This window comes from Lagopus leucura, unplaced genomic scaffold, assembly GCF_019238085.1.
Source record: "Lagopus leucura isolate 7727_CA_CO unplaced genomic scaffold, USGS_WTPT01 Super-Scaffold_100075, whole genome shotgun sequence".
NCBI lineage: Eukaryota > Metazoa > Chordata > Aves > Galliformes > Phasianidae > Lagopus > Lagopus leucura.
In genome coordinates this window covers 388,090-413,426 of record NW_024962315.1, presented here as the reverse complement: position 1 = coordinate 413,426, position 25,337 = coordinate 388,090, and the positions used below count along the sequence as shown (strand labels likewise).

At 51.3% G+C, this 25,337-nt stretch overlaps 2 protein-coding genes across 2 annotated transcripts in view; one reads left to right on the top strand and one right to left on the bottom strand.

Annotated features, from left to right (window-relative positions):
* The window catches only part of PFDN1 (prefoldin subunit 1), a 28,654-nt gene extending 15,089 nt beyond the window's left edge, over positions 1-13,565 (top strand). Inside the window, exon 4 of the mRNA XM_042887203.1 lies at positions 13,369-13,565. Coding sequence (XP_042743137.1) covers positions 13,369-13,452 — 84 coding nt within the window. The 3' untranslated portion in view covers positions 13,453-13,565. The remainder of the gene's footprint in view (positions 1-13,368) is intronic.
* Positions 13,566-14,849: 1,284 nt separating this feature from the next.
* CYSTM1 (cysteine rich transmembrane module containing 1) overlaps positions 14,850-25,337 on the bottom strand; it is a 28,011-nt gene continuing 17,523 nt past the window's right edge. The window contains exon 3 of the mRNA XM_042887204.1: positions 14,850-15,344. Within this exon, the coding sequence (XP_042743138.1) occupies positions 15,238-15,344 (107 nt within the window). The 3' untranslated portion in view covers positions 14,850-15,237. The remainder of the gene's footprint in view (positions 15,345-25,337) is intronic.

The window sequence follows — 25,337 nt, the reverse complement described above, 5'->3', positions numbered from 1 at the left end:
TCAGTTTCTTCCTGTTCCTGATGGAGAATAATCTTACCTCCTGAACTTTTAGATCGCTGACTTCAGCGGAATGGATGGAATTCAGCCCCGCCCCGGCCCCCAGATTATAACCTTTGCCATTCTTGCCCCTCAGCCTTGGAGGTGGTTGCTTCACAGATGTGTTTTTACTGTTTTGTAGCTCCATGTTGCCTCAGGTCTCTGGTTATGGCCACTGAATTGCAGTTCCCAGCAATTGTCTCAAAAGGTTGTAAGAGTGGGGAGGTTATTGCCATGTAGATTGTTTTTCTATTTAACTATAGAAAGTAAGGTTCAGATTGCTGAAACATTTGACAGTTTCTTTTAAATGAACATTCAAGTCTACCTTTTAACTGGTTTCCAGATGTCTGGCAGTTTTGTGTGAATAATATTCCTTGGACTTGGGATTCCCTAAGGAAGAGATTGACAGTCGCTGAAAAGTAAGATTTCAAGGGAAATACCTGAGTCCACTTATCACAGGAGTAGAGGATTTTGCTCTTCCGAGAACAAGTTGTGACAGGAGAAAAGAATGTGAAACTTTGTGACCTTGTGCTCCCACTACATGGTTGTAAAATAAATGTAAGACCAAGATAACCAGGTTAAAATATCCCTTCATCAGTTGTTCAAACTGGAAAAAAAAAATTAAAGCTATTTTTCACATTAACTACCTTATTTTTCGTTATACGTAATACCTTACTACACTTTGCACAGTTGAATTAAGCTGGCCGGAGTAACCCTCTGGTATCCATGCAGTGTGACTCACCTGGTTGCTGTCACAGCATGAGCTGGAGGCAATTGCATGGTGCAGTTACAGAGCTGTTGCCAAGGTACTGTGAAAAGTGCATTTTTGATATGAACCTGAATTTCAGAAACGGTGTCACAGGTAGCTCAGTCCAATTCTAGAAGAGTGCAGCATAAAGTTTGGGTTCACAGCTGAACTCTTCTCAGCAGTATAGCAAGAAATCCTGGCAGTTTGTGAAAATGTGGGCTTTTGTCTGCTTTGGAGGTGTGAGCTGGGTTTCCTGATACTCACAGTTGTTAAAATGAACTTTGAAAGCAGGAAGGGGTTTTGCCTCTTCTTTCAGAGGTTTGTTTCTCTCTCCTCTTTCCTTTACTCCCCTCTGTTGTGTTTGCCTGTTGTTGAAGACCTGCCTTGTTTCTTTTATGTCAGCACCAGGAGTGGGCTGTGACACTGCTAGCCTGGTTGTCCCTGCTGCTCACCTCACAGCAGGGCAGTGAGGACGGCCAGGGCCGGCTCTGTACAGAGCTGTGAAAGCAAAGCTTTGCTGGAATATGCACTGCATGTCCTCTGTGAGTGGAGCTATGTGAGCATGGCTCTGAAAACCCAAAAGGGTGTAGATATGTACAGACAAACAAAGGGGCAGACATAGTCTGTCAGTCAGCACACAAAATAGTTTTATCCTTCTTTTAAGGGAGGAATGTATATATGCACGTGTTTAGCAAACTTAACTTCACACTCTGTGTATAATCCTTTGGAATCCAAAGGGACTGTCTAGGCTTGTTTACAAAATGCACGTTTGCTTACAGGCTGGGCGAGTGAAGCTTACCAAAGCCTTCTTGGCACTTACAGAGGCTGAGTGTATGAGTCCATGCCATCACATGGGAAGCTTCCTGCCTAAGCGTAGCTATTGGATTTTTCCAGTCCTGATAATATCAAATTCTTCTTGTGTTTCACAGTGCAAAGGGTATGTGTAAATCTATTTTGAAAGCATTCTAAAGGGATGAGCACTGACTCTTTTTAGCTCAGCAATGTTTGTGCAGTATTAAGAGAAAAACCAAGTAATGTTTTTCTTCCCTTGTTTTTAAGGAAACATGATATGTGAGGGGTGGAACAATGCTTTGTTTCAGGAAATGTTATCCGTTTCCATTGTAGAGCTAGATGGGTTCTGTTTTTAAATGTGGCATTTTAAAAAGAACAAACTCTGATATTACAAAGACATGGAAAATTGATTCTTCGTTAGGGGTGGAGAAAGTGATTACTGCCGTGTGTTTTCTCTGATAATATCTGATAATCCCTCTCTCTCCTGCTATATTCAGCATGTTTAGTTGTCAGGCGTTGTCAGACTAAATTTCTAAAAATAACAAATAAGGGGGAGGCTGTGCTGGGCCACGCTGTTGACTGTGCCACTGAATTTAGCTCCTTCTTGCAAAGGGCAACCTGCAGCTTTCTTGGGGAATTGGATTTGGTTTTAAGCTCTGCCTGGGGCACCGCTGCACGCCCATATCCCATGCAATTCTTTATGCACTTCTATGGAGTCTGAATGTTTAATGCTGTAGGGTAGGTTGGTTTCTTCTCTTTCTGTCTGAAGTTGAAAATAATATGAGGGAATGCATACACAAGTGCTAGGGACCTCAAAAAGAATTTCTAAGTGTCCAGTTGTCCCATCCCATGCAGAAAGCCTCTTAACCTTTGTTCATGATTGGAAAAAAACTGCCTCTTGTTTAAAGACTGGTCAGGTTTGGCAGGACTGCATCGTGCTGAAGCTAAGATGCCACTGAACTGTGGTACTTTGAGGTGCTTGGATGTCAGATGTAGCAGTGGGTCTTCCCTGGTTTGCCTGCACACACACCCTGCTTGCACTCCGGCTGTCCGTTCTGTGATGCTTTCTGGGGCTTTGAAGTGGCCTCACTGCACTGGTGTGATGGCTGCACCCCTGTTCTTGCTGATCAAGCAGGGTGTCTGCTGGCTGCCACAGCATGGTTTTCCTTCCCTGGGGCAGCTATGGCTGAAGTGGGTGAGGTGTGTCTGGGGAGCAGTGCCAGAGTCTCAGAGCTGGTGCTTTGTACTCTCAGTGTAGGCATGGCCTGCTCTGTAGCAGTTCTCTGGACAGTCCTTTGGTTTTTGTGCTGAAACTGTTCATGTGGAGGCCAATTCAGAGGGTAGCTTTAATGATGTGCAGACAAATTTCTTGAGATGTGTGGGATGTCCTGCAGACCGTTGGCGACCACCAGAAGGTAACAGTTTTTTGGCCGATTTCTTCCTGAGATTTGCAGCACAGGAGCTCTCATCCTATAGTTGGAGTGGATAGGCCAGCGCCCAGGAATGTGTGGTGTGCTTCTTAAATAAACAGGGGAAAATAAAGAGTGCTTGTATTTGGCTTGTAGGGGGAAAGCTTCAAGAATAGCCCTCTATGATTTAGCCTAGAGCAGATTTTGCTTTGGAAGAGTGTGTTTTTCTCTATTGAATTGCTGGCATATATCCATGTGCTCAGGATGTGATTTAAATGTGTTGTCACGGCAGCCCCTAGCTTCTAAGGACAGCCCTAAGTACGCATATAGAAGATGTCAGACCCTGGCTTGGTCTCAGTCTTTTTGGCATTATGGCCTCATCTCCTCCAAGGAAAGCTGCCATGCTTCTGTCCTTGTTGCTCATCCAGCAGCCTGAATTATGCTTGGGAGCTTCATAGCTCTCCCTGGCCATGAAAAGGCCTTGGGTCCAGGATGAAAGCTTCCAGAGGTAGCTTGTTATCAGCATGGGGGCATCCACAGCTGCTCCCATAGGAAAGCAGAGCACAGGCAGAGCTGTTGGCATGCGTCTGTTTTCCACCAGCAGGCTTGTTGTGAAGAAAGCAGTACTGAAGCTCATTTGTTTTTTTCCTGTAGGCTGTCTTATAGCGGAGAAGAATTTTTCTTCTCCTTTGAAAAGGGAAATAACCTGAACAATGAACAAAACAAACCTTAAATGTAACATAATGATGAAAAGGTTGAGAGTGTTGGAGCTAATGCTCTTGGGACAGAACCTTCTTAATGGAGAAGTCCTCTGACGCTGGACTGGTGCCATACAAATTTAAGGTAAATATTGGGTATGGGTAATGCTGCTCTAGTTCTTTCTGTCTCTTGGATTGACTCTGCTGGTGGGAGCCCAAGCAGCATGCTTACCCCTTGCTTCCAGGGCTCTGGATGGATCTGATGACTTCTTTCTTTAAAGCCTCACAGCCCATCTTAAAGATTGCTTGTGAAAAGTGAAGAAGGCAGTAAGAGGGTTTCTTTCTTATAGCCTACCTTACGTGTATTTTGTGCTGTTTTCCTTCTATCCAGATCACATAATTTCACTCTCAGGTAAATGAAAGTTGGTTGTGTGCAGTTCGTGTCCTGTAGCTTTACAAGGGAACAAATACTCTTCATTAATTGTAAGGAAGAAGTTGTATTTTTTTTATACTGGTCCACATCCCTATGCTAGATTTGTTAGATAAAGGTAGATATGTGCTCTGCTCTGAAACTTGCTTAACAAGTTGGTCATATATTAAGTAGTGCAGAAGTCACCAGTTGCAAAATGCCAAGTTGTAACCTCACAGATGGAGGAGAAGGAAAATAATCACATTTAAAGGGAATCCCCGGCTCTCAGAAAGGATCTTCCACCAGTTCAGATGCAGAATGGCTTATGAAAACTCCTCTTCCTGTTTTTTGTGAAACGTGATTGTAGGTGATTCTCATTTGGGTAGAACGACCTGAATTTAAAGCGTCATGTGTATGATGCACACAGGGCTGGAGTTTTCATTTGCAGCAGTCGTTCACAGCACAGTTTTCAACCTTCCCAAATTTTGCAAGGAACGAGTTAATTAGTAATCGTGTTACTCTTCGTTGCGCGACGTTACTGCAAAGTAAGCACGCAAACTAGATGAAAGGGCAAAGGCCTCACAAAGGGGGAACCAGGATTTGGCAGCTTTTTTTTTCTCCCTGCTACTCCTGCCTTTATTTTTTGTTGGATAATCGTAGATTATAAAGGCAAGATAACAATTAATATGTATGTTGATTGCTTCCTTTAATACCCTTCAGAACTTTGTTACAGAGACACTTTCAAAATAAGTTTTATCCCAGAACTTACTTTGGGCTTTTTCGTTTTGATCTGACACACAAATCTAATGGAAAAAGCTTTTCACAGCACACTGTGCCAGTGCTTTGGCATTCCTTTGTCAGTCAGGGGAAAGTGAAGAACATTATGCGCTAATAGAAACCACTTCTTCCTCTGTCTAAATGGTTTTGTCCATCCAGGAGCATGCGTTTTGTCATCAGGATCTGAAAATGTTGCTTGTTTCCTTTGCTTAGCATTGAGCTGCTCTTACGTTATGTTACATTACATTGAAATCATTTGAACACCAAACTGATAGATAAGTCTTTCTTTGTCATTTTAAACCAGGGTCTGATTCATTGTCAAAGCTCTTCTTTGTACTTAGGGCTGTGGAAATAACCAAAGCAATGAACGGAGCTGGATGTGGGTCCCTCTCCAAATTCCTCCTTGCATGAGTAATAGTTAGTCACAAACCCAGCGCCGCTGTGCCTGCCTGAGTCACCCGGCCCGGAGCGGTCGGTCCTTGCTGCCCTTTGTGCCTGGTGATTCCAGGGCTCTGGGCAGGGGGATTACACGTACCTGCCGCCCCCATCTCCTCTGTCTCGCCCGGGGAGAACAGGAAGCGATTATTTGGAAAGCGTGCTGCTGCGTGTGGGAGGCCTGACCCAGCCCTGAGTCAGCTTTGTGGAGCCACACCTTGCTCACCAGGTATGCGGGAGGCTGTAATGACTTCCTGCTGGCCCTGTGCTGCGTCGGGTCGCTGCACTGCTCTGCCCAAAGCACGCTCCTGGGGAGACGTGGCCGTGTTCTCCCTTCTGCCTGTGAGCCCACGGGCATTGGCTGGGGGAGTGCTGGCTAGTCAGGCATTCATTTCTTCCGGTTGCTGACTTTCTGGGTCTTCTACCTTTACAGAAGTAGTTTTTCTTCAAAAATAGCCTCCTCTGGCCTGAACTGTATGAGCAAAATGGAGATGTGGTTTGGCTTGTACAACAGCCGTGGTGCTAGCAGGTGCTCTGATCTGCCACGCTGGCTCTGCAGGAATGTAGAAACTGAAGCACTGAGCGAAGGAACTTACCATGTTTTGCAAGAGGCACATTTCCTCCCAGGCAGAATGTGGGGATTTCAGCTCCGGAGTGAGTTTCCTCCCCAGTTCTCTGTATATGACATGACTGCTGTCATGAGGCTGCCAGCAGTGTGGTATCGGGCTTGGAGCAACATGTCTGAGAGATGTCCTCTTGAAGGGTGATTTTTCCAAGAAGGAGTATTCCAATAGGAGTCTGCACTGCAAATATATTTCTGCTGCCACCTACTGAAATGTTCCCATCAGCTTTCCCTGCTAGCCACCTCTGGGGTAGGGTGCACAAGTTCAGTGGAGCAATCCGTCATTTCCTGATCACAGAAAGCACCTGTCTCCTCCTCTAATTAATGTGCTGCCATGTGGCTGACATGACAGTTATGTGTGGCATGCCTGGGCTCTGTTGCAGAGGGTCCTTGCAGTTGTTCCCCTGCCTGTTACCTTGCCCCTTCTCTTGGAGACCTGCCTCCCTTGGTACCACACTGGGAAACAGTGAATACTTTCTCAGGGCACGTGCGCCTCAAAGCACTGCAGAGATGATGTTGGAAGCCCTGCTGGCAGTGCAGTAGGTAGGACTTGCTCGGGATGGGGGCAGGTTTGTACCAGCATTTCTTAAGCTGAGCAGTGGGCCCAGGTGAACCTCACAAAGCTCAACAAAGCCAAGTGCACAATCTACACCTTGGTGCCAGCAACCTTTGCTATCTGTACAAGTTGGGGGACAAAAGGATAGAGCACAGCCCTGCTAAGAAGGACTTTGGGTTACTGCCGGATGGCGGCTGGACATGAGCCACCACTGTGCCCTTGCAACCATAGCCTGGGTGCACCCAAAGTGGCAGCCAATAGGACAAGGGAGAGGATCTGCTCCTCTGCTCTCTGCTGTGAGACCTCACCTGGAGTGCTGCATCGGGACATGGAGTGTTCAGCACAGGAGAGACGTGGAGCTGTTGGAGCACATCCAGAGGATGGCCCAAAAATGCTCCCAGGGATGGAGCACCTCCCTGTGAGGATGGGCTGAGAGAGCTGGGGCTGTGCGGATGGAGAAGGGAAGGTGAAAGTGGACTTCTGGTATCTGAAGGGGCTGTAAGAAGGAAGGGGACAGACTCCTTAGCAAGGACTGCTGTGGCAAGATGAGGGAAATGGTTTCAAACTAAAAGAGGGGAGACTTAGATTAGATATAAGGAAACAGTTTTTTATACTGAGGGCGGTGAGGCACTGGCACGGGGTGCGCAGAGAGGTGGCGGTGCCCCGTCCCTGCAGGCAGCCAAGGTCTGGCTGGATGGGCTGTGAGCACTGATGGGCTGCGGGTGTCCCTGTGCTCTGCAAGGGCTTGGATTGGATGGCCTTCGGGGGTCCCTTCCAACGCAAACATGTCTATGATTCTTGATCTCCTTCCTAATAGGTGGACTGTGCTGCCTCTCTCTAGTTCAGGCTTGAAAGTGATTGAGTTTCCCCATTGCCTTGTGGAAAGAGTAAGTGAGGGAAAACCCAAGGACATGAATCATTGCTTCTCCTCCTTGGTGGGTGGCATCATCATGCTGCTGTCAGTGGCTGTCGTCAGGAACCAGCTGTGGTCCTTTCCTATTGCAGTTCACTCTTAAGCAAACTACAGGCAACTTCCTGAGAGCAATAACCCTGCTGCGTGGAAAGTCTGAAGTGCATCTAAATATTTGGTGGTTGCTGTGTCATTCCCAGTGTCAGTATGCCACACCATTCTCCAGGGTGAGGCCGCGGGGCATGGGGCTGTCCTCTGTGCTGCCCATGGGCTTTTTGTGTCTCTGCTGCAGAATGGCTGAGTGTTGTTCAGGAGATCCTCCTTATCATGGAGTTTCAAGTGGAAATCTCATTGGGCACAGCGCATCTCTTGAGCACAGTGAGACCCTGGGCAGGAGAGCTGTATGCTGTGGCCTGACCCCACAACAGCCCTGTTCCTCTGGAGAAGGGCTCTCTGCAGCTGAGGGTGCATTCCCTGCTCTGTCATGGGATCTGCTTATCACTTTCCCAAAGAGTGTGCACACGGAGACTGCAAGGAATGCAGAAAATGACCTGATTTAACTTTAGGGATAGTGAAACTAAGCTAGCACGTTTATTGAGACTGTCACAAGATGAGTTATATCAGGGCACCTATTTGAGGCACTGCATCATGCCTGAAGACTCCAGGGCATTCTTCCGCAGCAGTCTTCTTCTGTGTGTGGTAGGGGTGTGCCAGGGAGGGCTCTGGTAGGGACCTGAGCGTGTACCATCCTCACACGTTGGGAGGTGTAGGAAAGGAGTGTTAAAAAACAAAAAACAAAAAACAAAAATACAATGTGAGATTGCACATCCACAGAGCCATGTGTGTTGGAAAAGGCCACCCCCTAAAGTGGGCTCCTGACAGGGGATTATACAGGAAAGCATCCAGTGGGTTCCGAGTATCTCCAGAGAAGGAGACTCCATCACTGTTCTGGGCAGCCTGTTCCAGTGCTCTGTTGCTCTCAAAGAAGTTCTGTTGGTCACCAGAGCACCGGGTCCTTCTGTGCAGAGCTCCTCTGCAACAGCTTGGCCCCTAACCTGTGCTGATGCATGCAGTTATTCCCCCCCAGGTGTAGGGCCATACTTGCCTTTGGTGAACCTCATGATTTTTCTCCCCACCCAGCTCTCAGCCCGTCCAGATCTCACTGCAAAGCAGCATAGCCTTCTGGTGTGTCACCCACTGCTCTCAGCTTTGAATTGTCCAATATCATTCCATTGCTAGATTCTTCAATTTGCTGGAGATGTTTTTATTTGAGTTTAGTCACCTCATACTTCTGGTTGCAGGCCACTAATTTACAAGCTGAGGTAAGGAGACGGAAGTAAAATTTGAAGAGCAAAAAAAGCAGAAATTGAATGATAAGCTGCTGTTTGAAAAAGGGTAGCACCTGTGAGTTCTAGGCATAGTGCAGTCCAAATAAATACTAGCTGCTGTCCTTTGGTTTCTTGCTGAGCACAGCAGTGCTGTGCTGTCTGTTAGAGCTGAGCATCCTGGCCCCAAACTCCTGCGTGGAGCTGACAGCCCTGGGCAGCACTCCGAAGGCAGCTATGCCCCGAACATGGTGCTGTGTGAATATGGTGCTTTGATCATCTGAATCTGATCCACAAGGAGCTGATGAATGTTTTTTTTTCTTGCTGTGGAATCTGTGGATGCTGGCTCTTTAATGTGACAGGAATGCGCAGTCTGGATGTGTCATCGTGGACAAAGCCTGGCTGCTGCTCTCAGCGTGATGCAATAGCGGCGGAGGTGGGAGGTTTATGCAGTGTCAGGAGGTCGCTGCCTACATCTGCTAACCACAGTGGCCGTTTCTCAGGGCTGTGACCTGCAGGTGTATTTGCCCTAAATCCAGAATTTCCGCAGCAGCCGCTGAGAGCACATAGCGTGGAGCTGAACAGGGAGCAGACTGGGAGGTTACCTGCAACAGGGAGCAAAGTTGAAGCTTTGGGGTACTTTTGAAGTACTTGGGGCATTGCTTTCATTGTGTGCACAAGCACCTGGGCACAGACCTGCCCCTGTGGTGCAGAGTGGAGCCTTGAGGGTGCTATCTTCTCCAACCCCCAGCTGAGGCTGGGCATTCTGGTGCTCTGGGCACTGGATGCATTGTGCCAGGTTGGCATGTGCCATTCCTACCCCTTGCCCCATACACAGGGTCTAGGAGGGCTGCAGGAGTGCCTTGAGATGGGGAAGGGTCCCAAGAACTGGAGGGTTGGGGTGAGCAGGGCCTGGGGGCAGCCCAGGAGAGCCCCAGCATGGCTACAGGGGCACTGAGAGGTGCAGGGAGGACTGACCCTGCGAACAGCTTCACGAGCAGGAGGGATGTTGCTATCTGGAGAGCAGGTCTCGGCTGTGGGTTTTGACCCTCTTTCTTGGTGCCAGGGAGCTGTTAGTGGTTCCAGAAGGCAGATTTAAGTGAAAATATTTTTTAGGGCTAGCTTTTAGAGACATCATGAAGTCTGTGGTTTGCTTTGCTGCCAGTTTCCTGGTTGGGAAGGAGAACTTTTTGGCTATAGAATTAGCGTAAAGAAATCATGAAACTGCACACTTGGAAGCATTAACTGCACTGGCTTTCTCCAACTCTGCTTTCTATCAACTGCTATCCACATAGCCTGGGCCTTGCTAGCTGCAGTGGCAGCAGTGGCTGTCTCGCATGTTCCAGCGGGGGTGGCAGTGCCCTTCTGTGCAGGGGAGCAGCTGAGTGGGAGGGGTTGAAGTGGCTGTCTCTGCAAGGGGTGGCTGAGGTGGAATCTGATGGGTGACAGCCTGAGGGTGAGGGTGCAGGAGTTTGTCCTGTTCAGGAGCAAGGCAGCTGGTTGGATTTCAGTATGCGTATTGAGGATGCTGCCCTCTTGGAAATTTGTTGCTGCAAATCCTGTTATGTCTCTGAGTGCATTCAGTCGCCTTCTGGGCTGCCTCCTGCTCCTCCTGCAGCGAAGGCTTCTTCTGAGGCTGTAGTCTCAGAAGTGTGTGAGAGATGCTAGAAATGTTGATCACAGCAGCAAGACAGTGTTTTGAATCTTTGGGAGTGGAGAGCAGCTGACAGAAATCAGAGCTGGAGAAAGTGCTTCTAAAACGCCAGTGCATTTAATGCCTCCAAGTGTGCAGTTCCATCATTCCTTTAATGCCAGGCAATATCAAATGCAGGAATTGCAGAGATGGAGGCTGGGAGGCCGCAGAGGGCGTTCCTTGCACAGCTAGTGGCTACTAGCAACCCAGCAGGGCCAGCCAGGCTGGAATGGGCTCAAGGATGACTTCAGAGCCTTGATGCCAGCCCCACATGGCGGCCTGGAAGGGTGGGGATGTGTCAGCCCCTCTGGCTCACAACACTGCTCCCCAGGAAAGAGCATCAGAGACGCTGAGTTTCCTGTCTAGACCCCAGTAATTGTGGTGAGATGGCAATTGGTACAAGTTCCTGCTCCCTCTCCTGTGGTTACCTAAGCAGAAGCCATACTACAGCTCCACAGGAAGGAACACTTTGCTTCTGCCGTGCATCTTGGAAATACAAATCCTGGCCTGCTCAGGGCTGCCAGTGTCCCCAGCAGCACAGTGCTGTGTAAGGACCGCATGGGCACCGTCCTCATGGCAGCAGTGTGCCAAGCCTGGTCCCTGCCTGAGCCCCTTGTGCTTGAGAAGGAGGGGCTGGAGTTCCTGTCCCCAGACGTGAAGTCCCTCAGTGTCATGCAGAGCAGCATGAGAACAGCAGTGGCTGGGGACGTCCTGCCCTGCTTGTGTATCAGCGCCAGCAAGGCATCCGCGCAGGGACCCACGCTGGGCCGCCTCCCAGCAGCTTCCTGAAAAGCAGCTCTTGTAGCAAGAGGCATCCCACGTGTCTGCGACCACAGCAGGGAGACAAGGAGCCCTTTACTGTATCCCCCAGCCCTAGCTGTTGTTAACAACCTTTACTGTTTAAATGAAAGTTCTTCAGTGTTTAGAAATGGGAGCAGAATGAATGTCCTCACGGCATGGGAATTTCAAGCGGGTGTACAGAAGAGTTGCAGTGGGTCAGCTATGGGAGTGCGGATGGCAGCAGGACTGCACCGTGTGTGAATGGTTTTGCTTCTGTGTTACACACCCCAGCACCCAACATTCTCACAGTGTTTAGTTGAGACCATTGGCAGAGCACCCCCTTGGCCTTTTTTGTCACCCTTTGCTGCTGACAGTCACTGTCCCTTGGCACATGCCCAGCCCACCTGGCCTTCCACTAGCAGCTAGGTGCCATGAGCGCAGGCTGGCACCAGCTTCTGGTTTTACATCACCCACTTCCCACACCATACCTGAGCCCTGCTGCTGCCCTGCTCCAGTGAGGTGACGCTGGGGGTGAATGCCCCTGACTGCACCTCCTGTAGCTGGGCAGTGCTGGGAGCAGTGCAGCTCTTCTTAGTGCTGGTGGAATTCGGAGGTCATTCACATCGTACCGGGTTCCTCTGCCTGTGGTTGGGAAGTGGTTCGATGGAGATGCGCCGTTGCAGCCCAGGGAGCAAACATGCCCCGGGTGCATCCAAACCAGTGTGGGCCAGCAGGAAGAGGGAGGGGATCTGCCCCTCTGCTCTGCACTATGAGACCTCACCTGGAGTGCTGCATCCAGTCCTGAGGGAGACCTCAGCACAGGAGAGACATGGAGCTGTTGGAGCAGGTCCAGAGGAGGGATGGAGCACCTCCCTAGGAGGATAGGCTGAGAGAGCTGGGGCTGTGCAGATGGGGAAAAGAAGGCTCTGGGGGAGCTGAGAGCGGGCCTTTCAGTATCTGAAGGGGCTGTAAGAAGGAAGGGGGCAGACTCCTTAGCAGGGACTGCTGTGTTAGGACAAGGGGAAATGGTTTCAAACCAGAAGATTTAGACAGATATAAGGAACAAGTTCATTACAGTACAGGCAGGGAGGCACTGGCACAGGGTACCTAGAGAGGTGGCAGTGCCCCGTCCCTGCAGACAGCGAAGGTCAGACTGGATGGGCTGTGAGCACTGATGGGGCTGTGGGTGTCCCTGTGCACTGCAGGGGATGAACTGCATGGCCTTTGGGGGTCCCTTTCAACACAAACGGTTCTGTGATGCCCCAGGCTGAGGCCCACCTCCTGTGGTGTTAAGGATCACCCTGCTGGCACCCTCCAGCACGGGGCTGCACTGCATTCATGGGGACAGCCCTTGACGCATGGGCAGGGCTGCCTCGGGAGCATGGCCCGCAGTGGTTCCAGTGGGCTCTGCTGAAGCACCAGGCACTGGTGTGCCCTGCACCAGGGGCAGCTCTGGGACAGCATGGGGACAGAAATGCGTTCTGCAGGCCTGGCACCCATGAGAGACTGTTGTGTCTGTCGTTTGGAAACCCAGAGAAAATAGTCAGGAGAGCCAAGTGCAGATTTTCCAGTCACCTAGGAGAACCCAGACTAGCAGGAAAAAATGCTGCCTGTTGAATTCCTATCTTAGGATGCACAGCTTCGGTCTGCTTCCCTGCCAAGCCTGGGATAATGAGAGATGATTAAAGAAACATACACGTTCTATGGTGACAGCAGGGGATTTCTGAACACACAGCAGATAGAAAGGAGGGTCTGGTTTCTGAGGATGCCTCGCTGGGAAAGAACCTTCTTAACCTGAGTGTGAAGGGGTTTCAGTGGCACTGATGGCAGCACAAGTTGTGGTGCATAAATTAATCTCTGGATTCCAAACATGATGGGATCTCATTTCCTTTTCTTTATTGCTGCAGTTAATTTAGCAAACCCTTTGTAACTCTGCTGTTGATGCAGCCCAGCAACTCTAAGGAGGTTTCAGAGGGAACAAAATTCCTGTCTATGTGACCACAGCCCAGCCAGAAAGGCAAAATGCTGGTACTTCCAGGATGCGTCTGGGAATGACTTCCCTCCTGGGGAAGCAGCAAGTCCTGCACCCTTAGAAGTGCTGGGGCTCTGCTCTGGACATGCTCACTGCTGCCGGTGCCAGGCCAGACATTAACTCTCCCCTGGGTTTCTGTCTTGCAGCAGAAGAAGTCCTACCTGGAGCGGAGCGTGAAGGAAGCAGAAGATAACATTAGGGAGATGCTGATGGCCCGGAGGGCGCAGTAGATGTGAGTTCCTGTTGGGCCACAGATGGACCTGTGCTGCTCTCTGGGTGATGCTGACAGCTCTGCTGTGATGGCTGTTACCTGGCAGATCTAATAAAACCCTGCTGCAAAGCCCGTGTTGGCTCACTGTGTCTGCCGGCTGCCTCTGTCATATGGCAGCTGCCTTCCTTGCTGAGCTTTGAGGAATAAAGGAGGGGCAGGACTTGGGGTGGGTGCCCTTGGGGACATCCTACTTTCCTTGCGCCCCCATTGGTGGACAGTCTGATCAAAGCAAGCTTGCACCAGTTGCCTCCCATTTCTCCCTACTCCTGGCTGCTGTTAATGGGATTTTTCAGTGGTTTCCCACCAGCAGCTTGTTGGGATGTCACTGTGGCTGAGCTGCGCTGGACAGGCGCGACGCTGCCTGCCTTAGCACCATGCCTGGGCGCTGGCCATCTGCCCTGTGCAGTGTGAGACAGCTCTGCTGTTGGCACTTGTGTGGTATGGGCCACTCCTGTTGGTGTCTGTGCATACGTGTGTGCATTTGTGTCTGCTGCATCTCACCCCCAGCCCATGTCCAGCACTGCTGCCCGCCAGCACCAGCTGGCTACTGGTGTGCTGCTTGGCAGCCCCACACAAATGTGATGGGGAGGGTGCATCATGAGCACCCTTGTTCAGGTGCTCATCCGTGTTGACCCTGGGCACAGAGCAGACCTGATCTGGGCAGGGGAGCTCTGCACAGAGCTGGGGCTGAGCTTCTCCCCAGTGCCCAGGCCCAGTGCTGGCCCAGCATGACACAAGGGAAGGCTCTGACCTGCTTGCTGCAGTCCTGATGAAGCCCTCTCCAGCACTGTCAGCCCGATTTCTCCTCATCATATCAGGCAGTTTCTTAGCACTACATTAATCCATTGTTTCTTACCCACTTATTTACCTCTACTGCAGCCAAGACTCTGCAGCAGTGCCATGATGGAGCAGTGATGGATCAGCACACAGCTAGGAACTGCTGGTGCTGCCTCCTCTCAGCTCTCTGTCTTTCCAGGACCTGTCTGAGGGTCCCAGGTCCCAGCAGGGGCCCTTCCAAAATTATCTTCACCCTCTTAGCATACCATAGCAGGAGTGGCCCTGAGGAAGCAGAGGGCTTGATGGGACAGCCCCACGCAGGGCAGTGGTCAGTACTGTCAGAAGCAGGCACTCCATCCTCCTCCTTCCCACCCTGGCTGCTTCCACTGCACTGCCACAGCTTACGCAAGAGATTTCTGCAGAAACCCCACAGATGCTGGGAGCAGCAGTGCCAGACGCTGTATGCCAGGCCCCAGCAAGGGGCAGAGGCACATATTTCTGCAGCAGAACTGCTCAAAGCTGAGTCCAGCATTGCTGCACTGCAGTCAGAGCACGCAGGAGGCTGAGAAGAGACAGTGATGGGGAAAGCACACCCTCTACGGGACAGATTTATTGAAACAATTGGGACTTAGCAAATAAAATCAACTGTTGGCTTTAATTATTGCGTATATCTTCTTTTCTAGGACTAGGAAAATTTCAACTGATAAATATTTCATCAGAATGCCTTTGGCTGAAATACACCATGAGCACATTCTTCAAAGTTACAACAAAAGTTTTAGAAATGTTAAAAAGGGATTTTCCTTTACTAAAATAAAGGAGTGCACCCCCCCCACCCCAACAAGGCGCTAGGACTGACAGGAACTCTTGGCTGTGCAAAGCAGAGCGTTGATTACAGTAACAGAAAGGAGTCAGGAAAGGAGTGGGGAGACTGCATAGCACTCGTGAGAGGTACGGCGGCTCTGGCGGCTCAGGTCAGCATGTCCCAGAGGCAGCAGCAGCAGAGTGCAGTCCAGCATGCCGTCAGGCAGGCGCTCTCCCCCGAGTCGTCCCTCCGCCTCTCCTCCACGACGTACACTGCGGGGACAGAAGAGCCATCAGTCAGTGCCCGAATGGCCGCGGCGCCCAGAGGTGGCCCACATCGTTCTGTAGCTTGGGAGCAGCCTCCAGCTCAGGAACAGGGACAGGAAAAATAAACTGAACATCAATTAAAGTAAATCTGGGTAGTGAGAAAGACAAACATAATCTCAACACCTTTCCTCCCTCTCCCCAGCTCAGCATCACTGACCTTCCTGACTCCTCTTCCCTGCTCAGAGACAACGATGGTGAAGGGCAGCTGCTGTCAGCACACAGCAGTTCCCCCTTCACTTTGCTCTTCAGCCTCCCTGCATCTTCCCTTGCTCCTGCCAGGAGGTGCAAGCTGTGTAACTGCTTGCGCAAATGGGGAGCTGGGGTTGCTTCCCTGTCCCTACAGAGCCACCGGTGGCTGTGGCCAGCAGGGACCTCCAGCTCCATCTGCCACATCCCTGGCTCAGGCAGGGAAACCATGGTCAGGTGCCCAGGGCCACACACAGGCAGCTTCTGCACAGCTCCAAGGAGAACACTGCAGCCTCTCTGGCCAACCTGTGCCAGTGCTGGTTGCCTGTGCATACACAGGTGTTCTACAGTAGCCAGAAGGAGCCTCCTGTTTGTGCCCACTGCCTCTTGTCCTGGCTCTGTCCTCTTTGCACCTGCCTTCAGGTGTTTATAGACAGTGATGAGATCCGTCTGAGCCATCTCTTTTCCAGGATCAACCGTCCCATCTCTCAGCCTTTCCTTGTAGGGGAAGTGCTCCAGCCCCTTCATCACCCTCACAGCCCTTCGTTAGCCTCTCTCCAGTAGCCCCACATCTGTCCTGGGCAGCCCAGAACTGGAGCCAGCTCTCCAGCTGTGGCCTCACAGGAGCTGAGCAGAGGGGCAGCACCATCTCCCTTCCCTGCTGGCAGCACCAGGCCTAACGCAGCCAGGGACACCTTTGGCCCTTGCAGCACAGGCGCACTGTTGACTCGTATTCACCTCAGGGTCCCCCCGCACCCCCAGGCCTTTCACAGAATCACAGAATCACAGAATTGTAGGGGTTGGAAGGGACCTCCTGAGATCATCGAGTCCAACCCCCTGCCAAAGCAGTTCCCTACAGCAGGTCGCACAGGTAGGCATCCAGGCAGGTCTTGAACGTCTCCAGAGGAGACTCCACCACCTCCCTGGGCAGCCTGTTCCAGTGCTCCGTCACCCTCACTGTAAAGAAGTTCTTGCGCATGTTTGTGCAGAACTTCCTATGCTCCAGTTTCTGGCCGTTTCCCCTCGTCCTGTCTCCACTCACCACTGAAAAAGAGTCCGGCCTTGCCATTCAGCCCCCCACACCTTAGATATTTATAGACCTGGATCAGGTCCCCTCTCAGTCTCCTTTTCTCAAGGCTGAACAGACCCAGTTCACTCAGCCTTTCCTCATAGGGGAGATGCTCCAGGCCCTTCACCATCTTCGTGGCCCTCCGCTGGACTCTTTCCAAGAGATCCCTGTCTTTTTTGTACTGGGGAGCCCAGAACTGGACGCAGTACTCCAGATGAGGTCTTACCAGGGCAGAGTAGAGGGGGAGGATCACCTCCCTTGACCTGCTGGCCACGCTCTTTTTAATGCACCCCAGTAAGCCATTGGCCTTTTTGGCCACAAGGGCACACTGCTGGCTCATGGCCGACCTGTCGTCCACCAGGACACCCAGGTCCCTTTCTGCAGAGCTCCCCTCCAGCAGCTCATCCCCCAACCTGTAGTGGTGCATGCAATTATTCCTCCCCAGATGCAAGACTCTACACTTGCTTTTGTTAAACCTCATCCGGTTTTTTTCTGCCCAGCTCTCCAGCCTATCCAGGTCTTGCTGAATGGCAGCACAGCCTTCAGGCGTGTCAGCCAATCCTCCCAACTTCGTATCATCGGCAAACTTGCTGAGGGTGGCCATTATCCCCTCATCAAGGTCATTGATGAAGATGTTGAACAAGACCGGACCCAGCACAGACCCCTGAGGAACACCGCTAGTTACAGGCCTCCAACCGGACTCTGCACCACCAACAACGACCCTCTGTGCTCTGCCAGTCAGCCAGTTCTCAACCCACCTCACTGTCCACTCATCTATCCCACACTTCCTCAGCTTTGTTATAAGGATGTCATGGGGGACAGTATCAAATGCCTTGCTGAAATCAAGGTAGACTACATCCACTGCTCTCCCCCTATCCACCCAGCCAGAGACAACATCATAGAAGGCCACCAGGTTGGTCAAGCACGACCTCCCCCTTGTGAACCCATGCTGACTACTCCTGATAACCTCCTCTTCTTCCAGTTGTCTGGAGATGACATCCAGTACAAGCTGTTCCATCACCTTTCCAGGGACAGAGGTGAGGCTGACTGGCCTATAATTGCCTGGGTCTTCCTTCTTGCCTTTTTTGAAGACCGGGGTGACGCTGGCTATCTTCCAGTCTTCAGGCACCTTCCCCGTCTTCCAAGACTTCTCAAAGATGACAGAAAGCGGTTCAGCAATCACCTCTGCCAGCTCCTTCAGCACCCGTGGATGAATCCCATCGGGTCCCATGGATTTCTGAACATTGATGTTGCCTAGGCGCTCCCGGACCACCTCTTCCCTGACAGAAGGGGGGTCTTCCATTCCCCAGATCCTCTCACTAATCTCCAGGGTCTTTCCTGCCAGGCTGCTTCCAGTCGGGTGCCCCACCGTGTCCTGGGGCCTGGGCTTGTTCCCCCCAGGCAGGGCTCTGCCCTCCCCCTTCCTGAGCTGCAGGAGCTTTGTGGCAGCCCATGGCTCCAGCCTGCCCGGGGCTCTCTGGACGGGGACACAATCTTTTCCTCAGTCTTCCTTTCATTATGATGTTCTTGGAGTAGCCCTTCTCAACATCCCTGTTCAGATTCATCTCTGTTAGGGCTTTAGCCTTCCTAACTTCATCCCTGGGTGCTCAGACAGTGTCTCAGTGTTCCGCCCAGGCTCTTTGTTCTTTCTTCTACGACTGTTCATCTCTGTAGCCTTCCTGGCACTTCTGCCTGACTTCCAGTTCTTAGGGATGGATCACTTTTGAGCTTGGAGGAGGTGGCCCTCAAACATGAACCAGCTTGCTTGGATCTCTCTTCCTTCTATGGCCTTATCCGAGCAGACTCTTCTAAGCAGATCCTCAAAGAGGCCAAAGTCTGCTACCCAGACATCCAGGGTTGTGAGCTTACTGTGCACCTCTCTCCCTGATCTAAGGAACATGAACTCCATCACCTCACAGTCACTGCAATCAAGGCTGCATTTGACCTTTATGTTCCAACAAAACCCACTCTGCTGGCAGCTACCATCCATAAGATCACCTCTCCCCATCGGCTCCTGTCATCTGCAGAAGGATCTTATCATTAGTGCATTTCAGGAACCGGACTGCTTGCTTCCTGCTGCAGCAGATATTGGAGTGGTTGAAGTCCCCACGAGGACCAGAGCTGGTGAACATGAGGCTGCTCCTATCTGTCAATAGAGGGCCTCATCTGCCTGTTTTATGCGGTCAGGTGACTCATAGTAGACACCCGCTGTAATGTCACCTATCTCTATTTTCCATTTAGTCTTAACCCATAAGCTCTTGGCTGACTGTTCATCCATGTCCACGCAAACCTCCATGCACTTCAGTTGTTCTCTCACATAAAGGGAAACTTCCACTTTTGCAGCCTGTCCTTCCATGGCAACACACCAGCCACAGCCACGGCAGCCACCCAACCACGTCCCTGTGAGCACCACGGCAATGTTTGGCAGTGGAGGGCTGCAGAGTGCCCCCTGTGAGCAGAGTCCAGCACTGCCCCACGTCAAAGCAGAGCTCCTGCTGCTCCCAAAGGGACCAGACACTGCCAGGGCTGCAGCATGAGCGACGCTAGGGAAGGCAGACTTAAGGAAGGGAAAAGGACTTCTCAGCTATGGTATTTGAGGGAGAGGGAATGGGAAATGTGAGTGAAACAGCCTTGCAGACACCCAGGTCAGGGCAGGAGGACGGCAGCATGTGCTGCAGGGCACGGAGCAGAGGTTCCCTGTAGCCCCAGCGAGGCCATGGCAGAGCAGGCTGTCCCTGCAGTCCACAGGCGCTGTGCAGAGAAGACGTCCATGTGCAGCAGGGGCAGAGAAATTGGTAGAGACTTAAGTGTTCTGGGTTGCCCACAACCCCCACTCCTGGTTCTCGTGCACCACTTAGAAGAGGAGGCAGAAGATTGTGGATGGGAGTAAGGTGTTTTGGTTTGCTTTTAGTTCACACTGCTCTAGTCTGTTATCAATAGGCAATAATTACATTAATCTCCCTTATGCTGAGTCTGTTTTTCCTATGACAATAACTGGTGAGTTAATTCCCTGTCCTTATCTCAACCTATGAGCCTTTTTTCCATTATATTTTCCACCTTCTGAGGAGGGAGAGTCAGAGTGGTATGGTGGTCCTTAGCTGCCCATCAGTGTTAAATCACTACATACCAACAAGACCGTAGCCCTGCAACTGCACTCCGAATTTGGCTTGCTCATTCTCCATCCTACATGCACTTGAAGTGCTCTGGTCCTGTTCATTTCCATACTGGTTGTTATGAAGGGGGGATGGAGCAGGCTGTCAGTGCTCCCAGCAAACGGTGCTAAGCAGCAGGAGCTGCCTTAAATGCATTTTCCCAAAAGTGTCACCAACCTCACAGATGCACTCAGCTGTGCCCTGCAGTGAATTCATCACAGAACTTTGCCACCTCCACTCATGTAAGGAGACAAAAGTCCCGGGAATGGAGTAAGAAGGCTTGGAAAAAAATGCAGGTAGGTTCCTTGCCACTGGGTCACTTTCATACACAAACAGAAAATTTAAAAAAAGAAATTTAAAATAGAATTTTAGTACAAGTTGACAAGGACCAGAGGACACCAACTTGTATAGCTAGAGTGCACTTGCGTTTATCTTTACTGGCAACACTGAGTCAGGTTGTTTCCTTTTGGTTCCTCTTCACTGAGCTTGGAGATCACACCTGAAACCACAGCACAATTTGAAGGCAGGCACATAACATTCCTTGGGTCTGTTTGTTATGCTCTGCATGAGACATACAGGCAGCCAGCGCTCCAGGTGGCTGAATGCACGGGGCTAACAAGCAGAGGTCTGGGCAGGAAAAGGTGCACCTTATCAGCCTGGTGATACTCCATCCTGCTACCACTGCACTTCAAAGGTGGGGCACAGAGCAGCAGAGCCCAGAAAAAAAAAAAACAGATATGTACCCTCAGGCTACAGCCTGCATTCCCAGCCACAGACAGCCCCCCTCTCACCAGATGCAATAACAGAGGAAGCATCTCCTGCCACATGGACACAGCACAGCCAAGCTCCAGCAGAGTCCCCACACGTCTCAGCCAAAGCACAACAATCCATTCTGCTCCTCTGTCTGTGACTTTACAGCTACATATGAGCACGCAGTTCCACTGAAAGCTGCCCTTGGCCCAGCAATGGCAGGGTGGAAGCAGGCAGCCACATTCTGTGCTGGCACAGGTGCGCCAAGTGCCCTGCTCCTCCAGGAACAGAGCCTGCCTGTGACCCTGCCACCCCTGCAAAGCTCACGCACACACCCACACGTCCTGTCCCTTGGGGTGAGGCGCCCGGGCAGCATGCAGCCGTGGGGCCAGCGAGGGGAGGCTGCACGTGGGGCTGGGGCTGTGCTGCCAGGGTGCTCCACTGCAGCACAGAGCAGAACCAGGGCAACGACGCCTGAGTCCGGCATTCCGGGTCTTCTGCAGGGACCTCTTCCACTCCTTTAAAAGGGTGGACCACACGCACATCCCCTCTAAAGGCGTGGCCTAAGAGCTGTGATGGGCGGCGAACCCTGCCCCACACCGTGCCTTTCTGCTGACACTGCCGCAGGACCACGCTATTCAGTAAGGAGAGTAGCTGAACAAGTTCAGCTTGGAAGGACTGAAGGAAGGAGCCGAGTTTCACGCTGGGAAAAGCCTTCAAGCTTTTTTTTTTTTTTCTTTTTTCTTTTTTTCTTTTTTTTCCTGTGGCAGATCCACAAGGTCTGAACTTTTTGGTGCCTTTGTTTCCTCTGAGAAGGGTTCCATTAGAATGAGCAAAGACAAAACATTAACAAGCAACCCAGTACAAAAAGATGACGTGCAGTTCTTGAGCAGCACACACTGCCTGCTGAAGGGCACATAGGAAGGGCAAGAGCTCCTTGCCAGAATGGAAAACCCCATGGAAAAGGAGAGTCCTCAGCTCCTGCCGTCCCTCGGAGCCTGCAGCCACGTCTCCCAGGCTGCTTGTGAAACTCCCAAAGCAGCTCCCAGTGCTGCGAGCAGAGGCAGTGCTGGAGGCCAGCTTGCTGCACAGTGCAGCTCGAGCTCTCCCGCTTCAGAGCAGGATCGGCGATGTACCCAGAGCCGAGGGCCATGCTGCCCCGAGACAACCAGATCTGCTCTGCACACGGGGAAGGAGGATGTGTTGGCAACCCTGGGGTTCTGTCAACTTGAAGGCAGCAGGCTGACCGTCCTCTGGAGAACACCAGCAAGCACAGCACATCCTCTTGTGCCCCAGAAAAAGCTCTGCAGCACGTGACACTCCCAAATCTGATCCGTGTAAGCTTACACTGCTTTGAAGGCACTGCCTTGCATCCCTTCAGCTGGGTGCTGGAGCAGCTGGGATGGATGGGGCTCCCAGGCTGGGAGCACACAGCTGGTGCTTCACCCTGAGCAAAGGCAGGCCCTGCTCACCAGCAGCCCTGCATGGCACCTGCAGGCAGGAGGCCACGGCCCCACACTGTCACGCCAGGCAGGACATCTGCCCTGCCTGTTCCGAGCACACCGGGCTGCCTGCATGGCTGCTCCACATCCGGTTGCTTCAGTGTGAGGATGCAAAAAAGTTGCCGTTGTTAGAGTATCATTTGACAACTCCTTCGCTGCAGCACTCAAACCAATAAAGGGTTTATTGGTGTGTTTATAACTCACAAAGTATCCACTGTATGCAGTTTCACTGGAGGATAGCTCTGCATAACCATTCCCGCCTCGAAGCAGACCTGAAACGGCTGCCTGGGGAGGTTTATATACAGCAAGCTGCCCGGGACTGCAGGCATACAAGGAGAGTTTGCCTATTTACGTTTAATCCACCAGAAATTTTAAACTACAGCCAAGCGTTGAGGACGTAGTGACAAAGCATGTTCAAAGCATGCATAAAGTGCTCCTACGAAACGCTTGCTGAAATATTAAACAAAATGGCTTTCGCAGATCTGGGCCCACACAATGGCAGCTCCCCGCTCCCGCTGCACGGTGGTTTGTGCTGGATCATAGATGGATTCTGTTGCTCAGCACAAGTAGGCCAGTACCTCTCTGCTCCCATCCCTGCAAGTCAGTGCTGGCAGCTGCTGGAGCGGTGGGCATAAAGCTGGCAGCAGGCGGGCAGCTGCAGAGACTTCAACCATGCTGTATCACTGATGTTAAGGAGCTTTTTCTCAGCAACCAGCTGGGAGCAGGGCTCACTCTCAAGGTGAAGGCTGGCTCGTTATTCACTTGCAGCTATCAACATGCATGGGGCAAAAAGCAGTTCAACAGAAGAGTAGATAAACCATTCCCAGCAAAGTCTCTCACTGAGCTAGAAACACCAGTTCAATGATTTTGGACACTGAGCAGCTGAACATCAGCTTCAAAGCGCTAAGACACAGTGAAAGCAAGGAAGGCAGAAGCACACCTCGTAGCCCCGCTCCTCCAGGACTGTGCATCGGCACCACTACCAGTGCGTAGGATCCCCTATAAGCAGGGCACTTACAAAGCAGTGTAACAAACCCATACCCAAACCACAGCGTTAGTGACACAAGGCAATCGATGCCCTCCCGGATGACATCAGCCGGTGGCTTCCCAGCACTCCTACTGCTCAGCAGCTGTCTTTTAGCAGGGAGCAGGTCTGCTGCTGCAAGAACTGCTGACTAAAACCAACCCCCAAAATGTCAGCTAGGGACCAGCTGTTTCTATATGCTTTGTGTCAGAAAGCAGAATGCCTCCCAGCTGCAGCCAGCCGGCTGTGGCACACCTTATGGGGACTTCATGAGCCCCTTCATGCCCAATAATAATTGCCCAAGGTCAGACACCCGAGGATCTCCCACACAGCACCAAAGTCTTCCCACAATAAGCATAAGCCCATGAGTGCTCTGGGACAGGTGGTCCAACTCACAGCACAGACAGAAGCGACTGTTTTCAGAGGCACTCAAGTTGTTTTTTTCATTTCCTAGGTGTTGTCTGATTTTCAAAGGCTCAAATTTTTCCACTTCTACTGCTCTCTGTAGAATGGGATGGGACAGGGTAAGAACTGAGCGGAACCTCCCACCTTCTAATCAACCTCAGCGACTGCAGATCACGATGAATCATGCTTGCCCCAAGTGGCAGCGCTCCCTGTAATCATACAGTACCAGTCTGCGCAGTCCAATGCAAATACCTCCCACTCTGTTTTTAGAACAAATACTACAATACCTTGTTATTTCATGCACAGTCTCCTTTATCTTAAGCACACACATTTTCTTTCTGCTCATACCTCATTGATACGTTAATCATTAGCTCCAGAACGGAAAGGTGCCAGCACTGCTTTTCACCCAAAAACCAAAACAGTGACCTTAGGCTTCTGACACACCCACACCTTGCTGCCACGGACACTGCTGCTCTGCTAAGGTACCAACTCACCAGCATGGCAAGTCCCTTGGAGGGCTGGGAGGACCACGAGCCCTTCCAAACGCTGCTTCATGCCTGAGGCCCTGGCCCTTGTTGAGGTACTTCAGGCACAGCACCTGGGCACTCAGCAAACCGCACTTCAGGCACCCACGAGCACGGCTGCCAGGGAGAAGGGAGGTGCTGCTCCTTCATCTCCAGCCATGGCCACAGCACAGACCAGCTCAGCACTGCACTGCTGCACGCATCAGGCGGCGCTGGGCGCGCCCCAGGAGGTGACCAGCGGTTACTGAGCACCGCTGCTGCAGACTGCAAATCTCCAACACGATCTGCACAGCTGCTTGCCATAACGACAGCTGCTCAGAGCAGAAGCGTTCATTAGTGCTCTGGGAGGAGAAAACATTCAGTAGAAAATGGACCAATAAGATTTTCTGCATTTGTGATTAAAGCAGCTTTGTCACAAGCTGCTTCTGCACGAAGAGCTTTATTTTTGCTTGTTCAGACAGTCAGTGAAAAGCAACACTATTTTAACAGTGATTTCTGATGGTTAATCATTAGCTGCAGCTCATCGTTACTGTCTGTGCATCTGCAAAAGCCTTCAGCACATTGGTACTGAAGTTTTCTCAAAGTCCTTCCATTCTAGATGGAGACAGAACAGAGGAAGTTAGCACAAGAGCATTACCAGCAGGGACGCAGACAGGGCAGTGACCAGAAATCCTGTGTTCCTGGGCCACCCCTTAGGATGTGCACTCCATAGGAAGGAAGACCCAACCAGAGCTCCCAGACTGCAGCACATCCTGCAGAAAATCCCATGCTGGCACCAAGCACAGAAGAAGGGGCTGCACCCCTGGGAAACAGGGGTCCTAGGCCTCCAGTCGGAACTGGCGTGTGGCTCACACCAGGGTTCCATTCCACCCCACACCTCCTCCCATGTCCATGAGGCCTCCTGGGCAGAGCTGGGGCACATACATGATGTCCAGCAGCTCCCTGGGCACAGAGCACCTTTCAGCATTCTCCTCTTTTCTGTGCTCCTTTTCTGTGGACATGTGCTCAACAGCTCTGTGCCTGTCACATCACATTCCCTGGTCCCCTACCTCCATCCTGACCACAGGCTTTCACTGTACATGAGCTCTCCTTACCTACATCATATTCAGATTTCAAGCAATGCCTTAGCAGACTCAACATCTGTCAGAGTCAGATGAAAATACAATTTTCAAGCCAATAAGCTTCCAAAGTTGCAGAATGCTCAAGAAAGTTTCCCAGACCCCAGCTCTGAGCCCAAGCAGCTCTGCGCCTTGAGCAGATGTCAAGTACTGCACGAGCTAGTGAGCACACTGACACATCCCCACATCACTGCAAGCTCACCCCACCA